At 35.4% G+C, this 16,643-nt stretch overlaps 1 protein-coding gene across 1 annotated transcript; it reads right to left on the bottom strand.

Annotated features, from left to right (window-relative positions):
• Positions 1–4,568: 4,568 nt before the first annotated feature.
• Positions 4,569–8,397, bottom strand: LOC107815400 (11-beta-hydroxysteroid dehydrogenase A-like). Its single transcript, XM_016640973.2, has 6 exons — positions 8,071–8,397; positions 7,362–7,554; positions 7,185–7,270; positions 5,830–5,961; positions 5,575–5,739; positions 4,569–5,055 (listed from the first exon to the last, which is right to left on the bottom strand). The coding sequence occupies exons 1-6, from the start codon at positions 8,260–8,262 to the stop codon at positions 4,777–4,779; spliced, it is 1,047 nt and encodes a 348-aa protein (XP_016496459.1). The 5' UTR covers positions 8,263–8,397; the 3' UTR covers positions 4,569–4,776.
• Between the last annotated feature and the right edge of the window lie 8,246 nt (positions 8,398–16,643).

A 16,643-nucleotide genomic window follows, 5' to 3' on the forward strand; every position in this document is an offset into this window, starting at 1 on the left:
ATTCTTAGTTAATTTTAGTTAGAAATCATATAAATCTCAATTATTGATCATCTTGGATAGCCATCAAGTTAGAAACTACGAGAATACTTTTTAAATCCAATCCCTGTGGAGACGATAATTTTACTATACTATATTTGATTAGCGAGCATAATTTAGGTGTGTGTTTTGAGCTCGTCACCTACACGACCTGAATCTGGATTAGTCAGGTCAATCGATCCGGATATATGATTGTTATACCACACCCCCCCCCCCCCCAAAAAAAAAAAGCATTTCTCACTAACATTACGGATGGAAAAAAAAACAAGAATGTTTTCTATTGAAATAGCCATTTAATTACATTAACGAGGTCTTTGATTATCACCCAGAAATAGATTTACGGAATAGCGAGTGGCTTAACTATAACGTACAGTACACAGAAATGCAATGCAATATGAAGAGAAGTGGATTAGAAGAAGCTGTATTCTGAAGATCACTCTTTAATTATATAGTAATTTGGAGTTTAAATACTTATAAAGTATCAACCCAAGCAGATACAGTATTTTCCTCTAGGCCCCGTTGCACATGTCGCACTTTGGTATTTCTCCTGCAAAATCTTTTTGCATGCAGCTACACATTCAGGAACTGTGCACGGATTTATGTCAATTCCAAAGGCACTCTCCACATTTTTTGGAGCCCAAATTAAGACCCCAATCGCCATAATCACCACGATTAGCAGAAATGGTGCTCCACTAATCTGCTTCATTGCCTTAATTTCCGGTTCTTACTAGTTTTAATTTCTGTTTCTGGTATTTGCATATGAAGTACTGCATATAGATGAGTTTTCATGTGTATTTATAGTAAAAAAAAATTCAGTCTGTTGATTCCCCCCATTAAGTGGGAAATCAATATTCTATTACTTAACTAAATGCAGTACCACAAATAGTGTATTCCACTCTTGGTACTTAATTAAATGATGTACCATAACAGTGTATTCCACTCTTAAATGCAGTACCATAATATTGTATTCCACTCTTTGTATTTAACTAAATGCGGTTACCATAATATTGTAGTCCATTCTTCGTATTTACTAAATGCAGTACCATAATATTGTATTCTACTCTTAGTTTTTAACTAAATACAGTACCATAATATTATATTCCACTCTTAAATGCGTACCATAATATTGTATTCCACTCTTGGCAATTAACTAAATGCGGTTACCATAATATATAGTGTATTCCACTCTTTGTATTTAACTAAATGCAGCACTATAATTTTTTATTCCGCTCTTAGTATTAATTAAATGCAATATCATAATATTGTATTCCACTCTTAGCATTTAACAAAGTTAAAGCATGAAGTATGCATAGCACTATCCTTATTTCCTGCCATGTTACTATAACCTCTAATTCAATAAAGAAAAAAACGTTTGGGCGATTTCATGTACTTTTCCACGTGCACGAATTCGATTGGCGGGCTTACCTGATTGGTGATTGAAGTGACGCTTGGACAAAGGATTGAAATATTTTAATTTACAAGGATTAGCATTCTCCAATCATATTCAAGTGATTAAAAAGGTACATTCTTCTTTTGTCTCTCCTTTTTCAGATTAGGAAAATGAATTGGAGCACCACTCTGTGTTATGATTTGCAGGAAAAACAAGACAGAGCACTAATCCAGATGGAGGGGAAAGGGATTAGTACTTTTTTGGTTAAGGGACGAGAAATGGCCCCAAAAGATTCGGACAAACATAAAAGGAAAACCGTATCTTTGTGATTTTTAAGTAAGGAAATGTGGTATTATGCAGGTCTTACTAGGTAGTTCGTTGTGGCGGCAGAACTGAATGTCACAATATATTGATGGCCTCATTTTTCGTACACACAAACGAAGGCAATTGTTGGTTAGTTTCTATTAAGTAGTGTTTCATTTAGTTAATGAAATGTATACTATAAAGTGGTTTGAAGTTGGGTAGACGCAAGACATGTTCATCCCCGTGGGTGGACTAATTCTAGAAAAAAGAAAGAAAAAATAACATATATGCCGATTTCACTTAAAGATGCATCTAATAATTATTGATTCATAAGACTCTTTGAGCTTGAATGTACACATATATATTTAAGTAATTTGAAGAAATATCGCATAATTATACATAGTCTAGGGAGAGGAGCATGGATTCACATGAGCTCATATCCATATACGTAGATATGCCCTAGTCACATATTGAAAGGGTATGCCATAATATCAAGAATGTCGATCGTGTAGGTATGATAACGATTGAATTACTTTCTGTTTCGGTATAGCGTTTGCTAATGATTTACAAGTGACAGGAGCATTTAGCTTTTGTTTCTCTTTTCATTTTTTGGAGAATGAATAATGGTTTGAGCACCATGATTTGTAGAACAAACAAGAAAGCGCATTGATACATATATGCAGGGGATTAAGGAACGAGATATGGCCTCGAAAAGATTCGGACTAAGCTTAAAGAAATACTGCATCTTCGAATTCTTACTTAAGTATGAAGCAGGTGTAATCTTGTAGTTCGTCGACGGGCGCACAACTAAAAAGTAGCAATATTTTGCTGACATTTTCCATGCACAATATTTGTCTCAGTTTTGCAATGAAAAGAAATCGGTTCCTGCTACTTACTTCTTTTATCTTTCGCAGACTCATGGAATTTTGTGGCCTAAAGTCAAAATAAATTTTTATAAATTTCATATTATTATAATGAGACACAAAAGAATCCTACATGACTTTGATCTAGTGGTAAGTGTGCAACACGTGATAAGGTTTGGCTCACATCACAATTTCGAACTCTCCTCTGGACAATGGCATGATATTTAAGTGAAAAAGGCAGAATTGTGGACTTATTATCCATCAATTCAAATTTTGTGCCGTAGCCCTCGGGAATTTTTTAGCTAAAAAAGATAAGATATAAAAGAACTTACTTTCTGATGTATGGATCAATCAAATATGGCAAAAAAAAATATAGATAATTTAGAGAATCAGAGTTGAAATTAAAGAGTGAAATCGTCAAAAACATGAAGAAGAAAGTGTACATAAAGAAAAAAATTAGAATTGATGAGAAGGTAAATATACCATTTAATTAATTTAATAAAGGAGAAAATTTATGATTATTTGCTCACTTAGTCATACAACCTCAATCAAATTTTAAAAAATATAAAATTGAAATCTTTTGTTAATAATAATTTTATAAATTATATGTTGTATATAATACTAATATACTAGTAGTATTTTATAATTTTGGGGCCCTTAATATTTGGGGGCCTAAGGCAAGGGCCTCATCTGCCTTACCTTAGAGCCTCCCTGTCTTTTCGGCACGATTGGTTGAGATTTTGAAAATGCAAATAATAAGTGGGCGTTTGGACATAAGAATGATAAAATTTCGAAAAAAATCAAGTGAAAATGATATTTGAAAACTAGAGTTGTGTTTGGACATGAATATAATTTTGGGTTATTTTTGAAGTTTTGTGAGTGATCTGAGTGAAAATTTTGAAAAATAACTTTTTGGAGTTTTTCAAATTTTCGAAAAATTCCAAAATTCATGTTCAATTGAAAATTTGAAAATTTAAAAATTTATGGCCAAACACTGATTTCGGAAAAAAGTGAATTTTTTTTTTTAAAAAAAGTAAAATTTTTCTTATGTCCAAACGGACTCTAAATATTGAAGTTCTTTAATAACCACATATGAAATTAAATTGGATTAACAATTAGACGACTCAGTGTGTTCCAATACAAAAGCCAACTTTCGATTCACCTGCGGGATCAAGATCAGAAGAGCTCCTCTCTTCTCGAGAATCTATATAAGGAATGGTGTAAGAATAACTATCCCTCGAGCATAGGTTAATTCCCGAAAAGGAATAAAAGAAAAAGTAAGTCTTGAATGAGCCCCATGGCTCTTCTTTTCTCGAGAATCTGTACAAGGAATGGTGTACGAACAACTATCCTCCGAGCACAGGTTAAGTTCATGAGAAGGGGTAGAAGAAAAGTGAAAACTTGATGCAAATAAACGAATTTTTGTTTGAAACTAATTCGACGAATAACTAATCAATTACCTTCCTTTCAGTTATTCTTTTTCGACTCGCAAAATTTAATGGTTTGTAGAACGATGTGTTCAGGAAGGTATTTTGATTGACTTTTAAGATGGTCAAATCATCTTTAAACTCTTTTTAATTTCTTTAAGTATTTGACAAAGTTAAAAAATACTTAAAATAAATTAAAAACTACTTAAAACAAATCAAAAACAATAAACTAGGCAACCATAACTTATTATTTTTTGGCTAAAAAATTATTTATTACTTAAAAACTATTTTTTTAAGCCAATCCAAACAGGCTCTAGGTCTCGGATGCTTTCTTCCGTGCCATACACCATTAGAGAAAAATAGAAGAAGAGGAACACTATTTTAACACTATTTCATTAGAGAGGATCTAAGGAATCCTTGAAGGGAACACTATTTAAACAAAAATAGAAGAGGAATGCAAGAAATTTAAATTCTGTGCCAGCTAGTAACTAGTATTTTTTTTGCACTACAATGTAAATCTTTTGCACTATGATGTTAAAAGTTGACCTATGACTTAATTGGGGCATATATACCCAGAAATTTATTCTGTTAATCTGTTTTTTTTTTCCTGACAACTGTGTGAAAGAAGGGGGATACAAAAAGACAGCATCAGTACCTATCTTTGACTGATAATTACAATACTCCAAACTAAAAGTTTCATGTAACAGAGAAACAAACAGACTGCAAACTTATAGGTTGTGAAGGTCAAACTTTGGCATCAGTTGGTTTTGGGTTCCAGTTCCTTGATATTTTCTGGGTACAAGACTTTCTGGACACCACTGTAATCCAATATTTTCTTTCTGGGCGAAGTTCCCGAACCGGTAAGGCACAACAGCCTCAAAATCCAGTCAACAACTTCTGGGCAGAAAACCTTCCACAAGTAGGTGACCCTGACCCAAGATGGCACAGTAACATATCTCTCTCCGCGACAAGCCCCATTAACGATGGTTTTGGCACATTCTTCTACTTTGACTACTGGGATTATGCCCACTTGAACCTAGTTTATTCAGTAAACACAAATTAAACTCATGACACCGTGATTCATTTTGTAGCCAGTTCCCCAACTGGGGACAGCGAAAATCATTACTATCACGTAAACTTTAAGTTTTTAATTTAAAGTCAAGTATCCTGAAATATAACTGGAATTGAAACTTACACTACAATCTATTATACCCACAAAGAATTAAGTTCAATTTACAGTCAATCTCCATACCTGAATAAAAAATGTAGTCGGTTCGCTAAAATAATATCTAAATTCACTATCTAGAATAAGTGTACATCTTAATATCTAGGACTTAGCAAGTTCATCACGCAGGGTTTCTCGAGTGATGGTGGAGAAAAAAATCTACCTACATCAGGTACGTTTGCACCAAATTACATTAAGTGATAATGTACTATATTAATTTATAACCATGATTTAATGATAAAAGTTCATGTGAAACTAACAAATCATGTCATTGCAAACATGCAATATTTTGTGCAATCGAGAGAGAATAGAGACAAAACACAAACTTACATCCCTCATTTGAGTTTTAACATCCACTTTGCCAGTCTTGTTTATGAATTTTCCTTGTGTCATTTCTGATTCAACATAGCCAGGTGTGACCAATGTTATCTTGATATCCTGTCCGAATTCAACTCTCAACGTATCGAAAAATTGTGCCATTGCTGCTTTGCTAGCCTACAATAATTAAAAATAGGGGGGGTCAAAATGAAATATGAATGTCGCCTGGGAGTTAAAATAATAAAACACTAAAATTGGTGGACTTACACAGTAAAGGCTCAATCTTGGAGTAGGCACCCAAGAAGCTGAAGAAGATAGCACAATGACCCTACCTTCACTATATCTCAGATACGGAATTGCAAATCGTGTCATGTAGACCGAACCCCAGAAGTTAATGTCCTGCAAATTCCAATTAATCAACTTCTTGATGGCAACTTACACTAGGATAAATTAAGCTAAATAGTTGTTCATTCAATCGCTTAAACTAAACTTCTTCCCGTGCCTCAACAATGGATGATCTTGGTAAATAGTTACTTTTCAAGTCGGCTATTAGAGTTTAGTCATATTTGAATTATATCGGCAAAATAGCTGCTTATTAATGTTGAAATACAAGTCTGGACAAAAATACCCCTATCAAAAAACACGGATCAACTCCAAGAATGACTACTGAACTTTGAAATTTACAAGTTCAAAATCCAAGAATTGTTCCTGCAGTTTGAATAACCTGAAGCGGTAGCTCTCAATTGTTGAAGTATAATTTGAATACAACAAATCATGAATCGTTCCTGGATTTTACATTAGAAAAGGTTCAAAAACCAGTAGTTTTCCTTGATTTTGTATTTAAAAGTTTAATATTTGCTGAAGTATAATGTGAATTTAAAAATCATAAATTGTCCTGAATTTTCGTGAATTTTGCACTAGTAAAGGTCAAAACCAGTATTTTTTTGAATTTTATATTTAATGGTTAAAAATTGCTAAAGTATAATGTGAATTAAAAAATCATGAATGTTCCTAAATTTTCCTGAATTTTGCACTATTAAAGGTTCAAAAACCAATAACTTTTCCGGTGTAATGTAAATTCAAAAACATTGAACCGTTCTTGAATTTTTCTAAATTTTGCACTACAAAAGTTCAAAAGCCAGGAATATTCATGGAGTTTGAATTTTTTACTAGTACAGGTTCAAAGTTGCTGAGTGCATTATGAATTAAACCCAACATAATTTTCATAGATTCCACTTGTCAAAGTTTCGAACTCCAGTATCGATTATTAAAATTCTGTTTCGTGATTTAGTTAGGGGCGAACACGTTAATTTAATCGTATCATTATTTTTGGCGACTTTGCCATAACAATTTAAAATATGGCTAAACTCTAATAGTCACCCCCAAAAGTAGTCAACCTAGCTAATTTTTAGCTCAACATTGCAAAATAGCCCATTAATTTATATTAGTTTCATTATTTTGTGGTAGTATGGCCCAAAGGTTTTCTATAATTTACCTAGGTAATATTACGCGTACTATTGTGGTGGCAATCGGCATTTAATTAAAACTTCAAACCATTTGTATATACTGATTTCCATTTGCACATTTACACATGACATGAATATATTTAGTAAAATTATTACCATGACAGATCTAAAGTTGGTGATCTCTTCTGTTTCATCAAACAGAGAAACTGCCGTAACTCCAGCATTATTAACCAGATGGTCCACTGCAATTCACACATGGAAAAAGTTAGTCAAAAGACAATTAAAGGTTTCAATAGCTAAGTACGAGAATATATAAAACAAATTGAATCTCACATCGTCCAAAATGGCTCATGGTTTTATCAACAATCCTTTTACAGTCTTCAACTTTTGAAACATCTGCTGGTACGACTAAAACATCAGGGGAGCCTAGGTCTAGTGCCCTTTCAGCTACTTCACGTAGACTCTTCTCTCTTCTCGCTGCAATAGTTAAGCATGCACCTCTTCTGGCGTATTCATATGCCAAATACTGCAAAATCAAGAATTTAATTCTAGCTATCAAACCGTCTGCCTCAAACCGTAAATAACTTAACATTCCACCAAGGGGACTATTTAGCCTGTTCAACCCTTTTGGAACATGAACTAGCAAATGATATTAGATCAATTCTAGAAAATATGTAGATAAAATAATACTTAGTTGACAAAAAAATCATGGATTCACGTGCAATATAATTTGAGCTTAAATCCGCCCCTGGGAATCCTCCACTCTAAAAGTTGGATGAGTGAGTTTCCAACGGGGGGAGCTAGGTAGAAATAAGGGGTTAAATTAAATCCCCTTGTTGAACAATTATATCGTGCAAATAGGAAAAAAAAATTATGTATAAACCGTAGAAAAAATTCTAGTGGAATAGTAAAGGGGTTCAATTGATTTTAGCCACAAGTTTAAATCCAAATTCTAAGTGTGACAATGTAGAACAGAATCTTTCTGACTTCGCCACTGATTTTTAATGTAGGATGTTTAACGGAAAGTAAATAAGTGAATAACCTCGCCGATGCCAGAGGAAGCTCCTGTGATGATGACAACCTTGCCAGAAACATCCTCACTAAAAACAGTGCCTAAGATTGAAAGGAACCACTTGAAAAATTGATAGGGTGGCAAGAAAAACAACAAGCTGAAGAAGGTAAATGGAGGAGCTACTAAGTTGAGAAATTTGTGAATTAAGTCCAATACCACCATGGTTTATTGCTTAATTAGCAGTTGCTCTGATCTTACAGAGAAATGAAACTATGGATTAGAAGCTGTGCAATGGAACTACGTTTATTTAGTGTGACATAAAGAACAAAGAAAGGGAAAAGAAATAGTTGGATATGCATGAAAACGTGGACGCGATGTTTGCATTTGGTAGTTTGTTTGAAGCAAAATCGACACGTACACTCAGTTCAAACAGTCGTGTCGCTCTTCTCATGCTTATATCGTTCTTCCTCGAAAATAGGATAGGTTGATACTATTTTTTGTTTTGTAGGATACCAATCAATTTATGTCAACCTTAATCAACAATTGATGAAATTATGATATAATAATACTCAATTCGTGAACTGGCAAGATTATTTGGAACCTGCAGATGTTTGAAAATTGCGGAAATTAATCCCTTAAAAAGTTTGTAAATTCAACAGTTCGTATTACTGTCAGGGCACGAGCTACAATTGTGGGTGCGGGTTCGAGCGAATCTAGTGACTTTTTCCGAAATTCTATATTTGTATTGAAATATTTATTAAATCTATATAAATATATATAGCCGAACCCAATAATAAAAGAGGTCTTGGTTTAATGATAACGGTAGTGGGTTCATCTGGGAAAGATAGGGATTCAATTCCCGCTGAAAATAATATTTATTTTAAAATTTAGAACTCACACACTTCAATTTCTAGCTCCGCCTTTGATTACTGTCCAATAAAAGCTGTAGCCGCACGCATGCGTCATACTTGGGCAAGTTTGTTTTCGTTTAAGAAACAAGAATTTGAAACAACAATTACTATTTTACATTGTAGCATGTTGGAATAAACTTTAAATTTGTTATGAATATATATTATAGTATGGATGCTCATTTAATACTATATTATAAATAAGTTTCTTGAAGAAGTTTATTCATATGAGATTTCACCGTAAATATATTTATCTATTTAGTACTCTATTTGAAATAAGTCTCCTGAAGAAGCTTATCCTTTCGGTACTCCATTATGGATAAATATTACCTCCGGTAGAAGATTATCTATATCTGGTACAATGAACTTATCCTTTCGATACTCCGTTATGGATAAATATTACCTCCGATAGAAGATTATCTATATCTGGTACGATAGTAGCTTACAAGCAGCTTACACAACAACTTGCTTTCTTCTATAAATAGAGAAGATTTCAGTTCATTATGTACATCAATTTGAAATTGAATATATCATTTTCTCTCTATACTTGTCTTTACTTTACAATCTTTATTTTATAATACGTTATCAGTACGAGACTCTGCCATCTCAAGCAAATACTTTGAAAGTATCAGAGGTACGAACTTTCTTTTTTAAATAATGTCAAATTTTTCTAAACTTGAATTTGTAACCCTGGATATATCGGGCAAAAGCTACACGTCTTGGGTGCTTGATGCTGAGATTCATCTTGATGCGATGGGTATGACAGACACCATTAAGGATAAAAGTCAAGCATCAAACCAAGACCGTGCCAAAGCAATGATATTCCTACCCCATCACCTTGATGAAGGCTTAAAAATGGAATATCTCACTATTAAAGATCCAGTCATACTGTGGAATAATTTGAAAGATAGATATGACCACCTGAAGATGGTCATTCTTCCACAGGCACGTTATGATTGGACTCATCTAAGGCTACAAGATTTTAAATCTATCAGTGAGTATAATTCTGCTATGTTCAGAATTATTTCCCAATTGAAATTATGTGGTGATAATATTACTGATCATGATATGTTGGAGAAAACTTTCACCACTTTTCATGCCTCGAATATGCTCCTGCAACAGCAATATCGAGAGATGGGATTTAAAAAGTATTTTGAACTTATCTCACATCTTCTTATAGCCGAGCAACATAATGGGCTATTAATGAAAAACTATGAAAGCCGACCTACTGGTTCTTATCCATTTCTTGAAGTGAATGAGACGAACTTCCACCAAGCTAAGCGTGGAAGAGGTCGTGGCCCCAGTCGTGGTCATGGCCGTGGTCGGGAAAAAAACTCTAATCATGGTAATAATTATGCACCAAAGAACCCTCCTCACCACCAGCAATGGAAAAGGAAGGAACAAAAGCATGAAGCGGTGTAAGAAATAAATGCAGAAAATGCTTGCTATACATGTGGAAGAAAAGGGCACTGGTCACGTACTTGCCGTACGCCAAAGCACCTAGTTGAGCTTTATCAAGCTTCCCGAAAGAAGACAGAGAAAAATGCTGAAGAAAATTTTATTTTTGAAGATAATTTAGACTTCATGCATTTGGATGTAGCTGATTACTTTGCACTCCCGGAAGGAGAAATAAGTCATGTGATCGGTGATGAATCTGTAGAAATATAAATATTTTAATTTTTGTTGTTTGTAGTAGATAGTATGGTTATGTAATTGTTGTATATAAATAAAAGTTATGCTTTGATAATGATGTTTACTATCATATTTATTTTGTTTATGTCATTTTGAAGAATATGGATAATCCTCAAATTATGTTTGGATCAAAGACCAATCATGAAGATATTTGTGTAATTGATAGTGGAATAACTCATGCCATATTCAAAGATCAGAAATACTTTTTTTATTTGCATAAGGAAAAAGTAAATGTTTCAACAATTTTTGGTAATATAAGTTTGATTGAAGGCTCTGGAAGAGCCACTATATTTCTGTCTAATGGAACAAAACTTATTATAGACAATGCATTATTATTCTTCAAGTCCCGAAGAAACTTGTTGAGTTTTATAGATATCCGCCAAAATGGGTATCATGTTGAGACGATAGATGAAATGAATGTGGAATATCTTTGTATTACAAAGAATGTTTCTGGCCAGAAGTGCATTGTAGAAAAGTTACCAACTTTATCTTCTGGCTTATACTATTTAAAGATTAGTACATTTGAAGCACGCTCTATCGTAAACCAGAAGTTTACTGATTCAAATATTTTTGTGCTTTGGCATGGCCGTTTAGGCCATCCTGGATCAATAATGATGAGACGAATCACTGAAAATTCAAGTGGGCATCTATTAAAGAACCTGAAGATTCTTACAAATGATGAATTTTCTTGTGATGCTTGTTATCAAGGCAAAATGATCACTAGACCATCACCAATGAAGGTTGGCATTGAATCCCTTGCCTTTTTAGAACGTATACATAGGGATATATGTGGACCTATTCACCCACCAAGTGGGCTGTTTAGATATTTTATGGTCCTAATAGATGCATCTTCAAGATGGTCTCATGTGTGCCTATTATCATCTCGCAACCTGGCGTTTGCAAAGCTATTAGCCCAAATAATTCGATTAAGGGCACAATTCCCAGATTATCCTATAAAAGTTATTCGCCTTGATAATGCTCGAGAGTTCTCATCTCAAGCTTTTGATGATTATTGTCTATCGGTTGAGATAAAAGTTGAACATCCTATAGGTTATGTTCATACTCAAAATGGCCTTGCAGAGTCATTTATTAGATGCTTGCAATTGATAACAAGATCACTACTTATGAAAACAAAATTGCCCACTACTGTTTGGGGTCATGCTATCTTGCATGCAACATTACTTATCCGTCTCAGACCGATACATTATAATAAATATTTTCTGTCACAATTAGTTTTTGGTCATGAACTAAATATTGCTCATCTAAGAATTTTTGGATGTGCTGTATATGTGTTAGTAGCACCATCACAACGCAGTAAGATGGGCTCACAAAGAAGCTTAGGAATATATGTTGGGTTTGATTCACCCTCTATTATTAGCTATCTTGAACCATTGACATGAGATTTATTTACTTCTCGATTTACAGATTGTCGGTTTGATGAAATAAATTTTCCACAATTAGGGGGAGAGAAAAAGGAAATCAAAAGAGGAATTGTGTAGAAAGTTTCATCATTATCTCATTTTGATCCACGTATCCCTATATATAATCAGGAGGTCCAGAAGATCATCCATTTACAAAATATAGCAAATCAAAGGTCAGACGTATTTACTGATTTGAAAAGGATAACTAAGTCACATATCCCTGCAGAGAATGTGCCTATCCGAATTGATGTCCCAGTAGGACCATCTACTGGCATCAGAGCTTGTGAACCTAAAGGACGCCTGAAGTATGGTTGGCCTTTGGGTTCTAAGGATTGAAATCCTCGAAAAAGAAAATCGACAAATGATCAAAGTGATACTATGAAGGGATCTCCCGAAGAGACCCAAGATCTGATTAGTTCTGAGATTCCTGAAGAATCAATGAACCCGAGACTCAAGTGAGTGAGAAACTTTTAATAAGTTCTACTAGTAATGGGATTAATTTAAATCAATCTGAAATAGTATTAGATAATATTTTTGCATATAATGTTCACTTAACATTATGCAAGATAGTGAAGATCTTGAACCCTGATCTGTTGAAGAATGTCGACAAAGATCTGATTAGCCAAAATGGCAAGAGGCAATTCAATCAGAATTGAACACACTTGCTAAAAGAGAGGCCTTTGGACCAATAGTCCAAACACCTGTTGGTATAAAACCAGTTGGTCATAAATGGGTTTTTGTGCGAAAAAGGAATGATAAAAATGAAATTGAAAGTTACAAAGCTCGCCTAGTCGCAAAAAGATTCTCACAACAACCTGGAGTCAATTTTGATGAAACATATTCACCTGTTATGAATGCCATAACATTTCGATATCTCATTAGTTTAGCACTACATGAAAGGCTTGAAATACATTTAATGGATGTAGTTACAACTTATCTGTACGGTTTACTTGATAATGAAATTTATATGAAAATACCTGAAGGATTTAAAATGCCTGAAAAAAATTCAAAATCTCGGGAAATGTATTCAATCAAATTACAAAGATCTTTTGTCACGACCCGGTATTTCCACCTTTAGGACCGTGATGACGCCTAACATTTCACTTGCTAGACAAGTTAACGTTAGAAAAATTTATCCTTTTTAACAATTTAAAACTTAATTAATGAATAAGAACTGATTTAACTGTAATAATCCAAATATAAATGCGGGAGCTAAAACCGTGAAAACATCTGTTACAAATTCCTGAACCCGGTGTCACAAGTGCACGAGCTTCTAGAGTAATACATACAAGGGTATGAAATAAATACAAAGCTGCCTGAATGAAAACACACAGCTAAATAAAAATAAAGACGGAGACTTCAGGAGCTGCGGGCGTGGAGCAGCTGTACCTCAAGTCTCCGCAAGCTGTCCAATCCGAGCTCTCTCGTAGCCGCCGTTGTGACCGTCTCCAAAATATGCATAGTATGTATAGTGTAGTACCAGTACAACTGACCCCATGTACTGGTAAGTGCCGAGCCTAACCTCGACAAAGTAGTGATGAGGCTAAGGCGGATCACCTGCACTACAACCTGAATGCAGTATATAATAATGACAAAAAAATGGGAATACTGAACAGAATTAAACAGCCAATTGAAAATAATAACCACAGCCTCAAGAATAAACCAGTGTCGTCCAGAATCACCAATCTTTAATAATTCAAATACAAATACCAAAGAGAAACCCAACACAGCTCACGAAATGGAAACATATAGGTTGTTGCGGCGCGCAACCCGATCCCACCGTACATCTCATACTCCTCCCTTATTTCCTCATAATAGCATAAACAACAGTGAAAATAAATAAAAGTGTTGCGGCATGCAACCCGATCCCACCATATCACAATAACGCAAACATAGTTTACCCTTATGCCACCCAACAATCCACCCTTATTACACCTATTGCGGCGTGCAACCCGATTCTACCGTATCAACCCGATTCTACCGTATCACAATAACACAATCATAGTTTACCCTTATACCACTAAACAATACACCCTTATTACACTTATTGTGGCGTGCAACCCGATCCCACCATATCAACATCAAGTGCTCAGTTTACACAGTAAATTCACAATTCAAATCAAGGAAACCCTCCATAATACTTAAACACCAAACCGAAACAAATAGGAAACTTGTACGTCATGAAAGTCCACATAAGTAATAATACACAGCGAGACCAATTCAGAGTATACAAAAAAAGGTACCGATAAACCAGCGTAAGCAAATAATAGGAGATAATGAAATTATGGAAGGAACAATATCATGAACAAGAGGAAATAATGTCTAACAAGTAGAAATTAGGCATGGGAACACAATTAGAGCATGTAACAATTAAGACAGGGAAAAAGATAATATGAGAAAAATGAGAAAACAGGGAAAAGAGATAAATTGGCGGCGCATAAGTACTCGTCACCTCACATATACGTCGCTCACATGAATTTCACATAGAAAATAATCCGAAGGTTCCTAATTCCCTCATGTCAAAGTGAGACACAATACTTACCTCACTCCAAAGACCACTCACTGCTCAATCACAACCTTGCCTCTCAAACAAGCCTCCGGACCAATAGAATCTAGCAAATTACCAACCAAACGATTCAAATTAAGCCTCAGGAATCACCCACGATTGCAAAAGATTCAATTTAGGTCATTATTGAAAATGTCAACAAAAGTCAACTCCGGGGCCCGCTTGGTCCCAACCCGAAATTCGGACCAAAACCCGATTACCCGTTCACCCCGAGCCCGGTTACATAATTTGTTTTGAAATCCGACCCCAATTTGAGGTCTAAATCCCAATTTCTCAAAAATCCCTAACTCTACCCAAACCCCTAAATTTCCACCATGAAAGCACTAGATTTTAGGTTAAAAACTTGTGAAATATAATGAAAGATTGAAACAAAATGGGTTAGAATAACTTACCAATCATTTGGGGAAGAAAGAGTCTTGGAAAAATCGCCTCTAATGTTTTAGGTTTTGAAAATTTGAGAAATGAACCAAAAATCCCGTCTAAGTCATATTTATTCAGCTGCAAATGTCGCATTTGCGACCTGGGCTTCGCAAATGCGACATTTTTTTCGCAAATGCGAAAGGTGCCCTAGGCCTACAGTCATCGCAAATGCAAACAAGTGTTCGCAAATGCGAATAGGAGAGGATCGCAAATGCGACATAAACTTCTCAAATGCGAAGGTCCACCCTCCAGCTCGCTTCTCACAAATGCGACAAAAACTTTGCAAATGCGAAGGTCCACCCTCCAGCCCACTGCTCACAAATGCGATGGTTTCTTCACAAATGCGAGGCTCGCATTTGCGAGCCAGATCTCGCAAATGCGAAATCTGTAGGTCTGATGCACACCAGCTATGATTTCTAAGTTCAATTCACTCCGTAACCTATCCGAAACTCACCCGAGCCCTCGGGGCTCCAAACCAACTATGCACACAAGTCTTAAAATATCATACGAACTTGCTCGCGCGATCAAATCGTCAAAATAACACCTAGAACTACGAATCGAACACCAAATCAAATAAAATTTTCAAGAATACTTTGAAACTTCTATTTTCACAACTGGGCGTTCGAATCGCATCAAACCATTTCCGTTTTCACCAAATTTCACAAACAAGTCATAAATATAATAATGGACCTGTACCGGGCTCCGAAAATAAAATACGGACCCGGTATCAACAAGACCAAACATCAGTCAATCCTTAAAATTATTAAACTTTCAAACTTTTAATTTTTCATCAAAATTCCACATCTCGAGCTAGGGACCTCAGAATTCAATTCCGGGTATATGCCCAGGTCCCAAATTACGATACGAACCTACCGTGACCATCAAAATATGAATCCGAGTCCGCTTGCCCAAAACGTTGAACGAAGTCATCTTAAATAAAATTTTAAGGCAAAATTCTTATTGTTTATCTTTTTTTAACATAAAAGCTTTTCGAAAACACACCCGGACTATGGACGCAAATCGAGAAAGGTTAAATGTGATATTTAAGGCTTCGAAACACAGAATTGAGTTTTAAAACATGAGATGACCTATCAGGTCATCACATTCTCCACCTCTAAAATAACCCTTCATCCTCGAACGGATATAGAAAAGTACCCAGGCTGGTGAAAAGGTGTGGATATCTTCTCCGCATGTCCGACTCAGACTCCCAAGTAGCTGCCTCGACGGGCTGACCTCTCCACTGCACTCGAACTGAAGGATAACTCTTTGACCTCAACTGTCGAACATGCCAGGCTAGAATAGCCATCGGCTCCTCCTCGTAAGTCAAATCCTTGTCCAACTGGACAGAGCTGAAGTCTAACACGTGGGACAGATCGCCGTGATGCTTTCAGAGCATGGACACATGGAACACCGGATGAACTGCGGATAAGCCCGGTGGCAACACAAGCCTGTAAGCCACTTCTCCCACTCTCTCAAGAATCTCAAAGGGCCCGATATACCTAGGGCTCAACTTGCCCTTCTTTTTGAACCTCATGACACCCTTCATGTGTGATACCCAAAGCAACATTCTTTCCCCGACCATGAATGCAACATCAC

Source organism: Nicotiana tabacum, chromosome 4, assembly GCF_000715075.1.
Source record: "Nicotiana tabacum cultivar K326 chromosome 4, ASM71507v2, whole genome shotgun sequence".
Taxonomy (NCBI): domain Eukaryota; kingdom Viridiplantae; phylum Streptophyta; class Magnoliopsida; order Solanales; family Solanaceae; genus Nicotiana; species Nicotiana tabacum.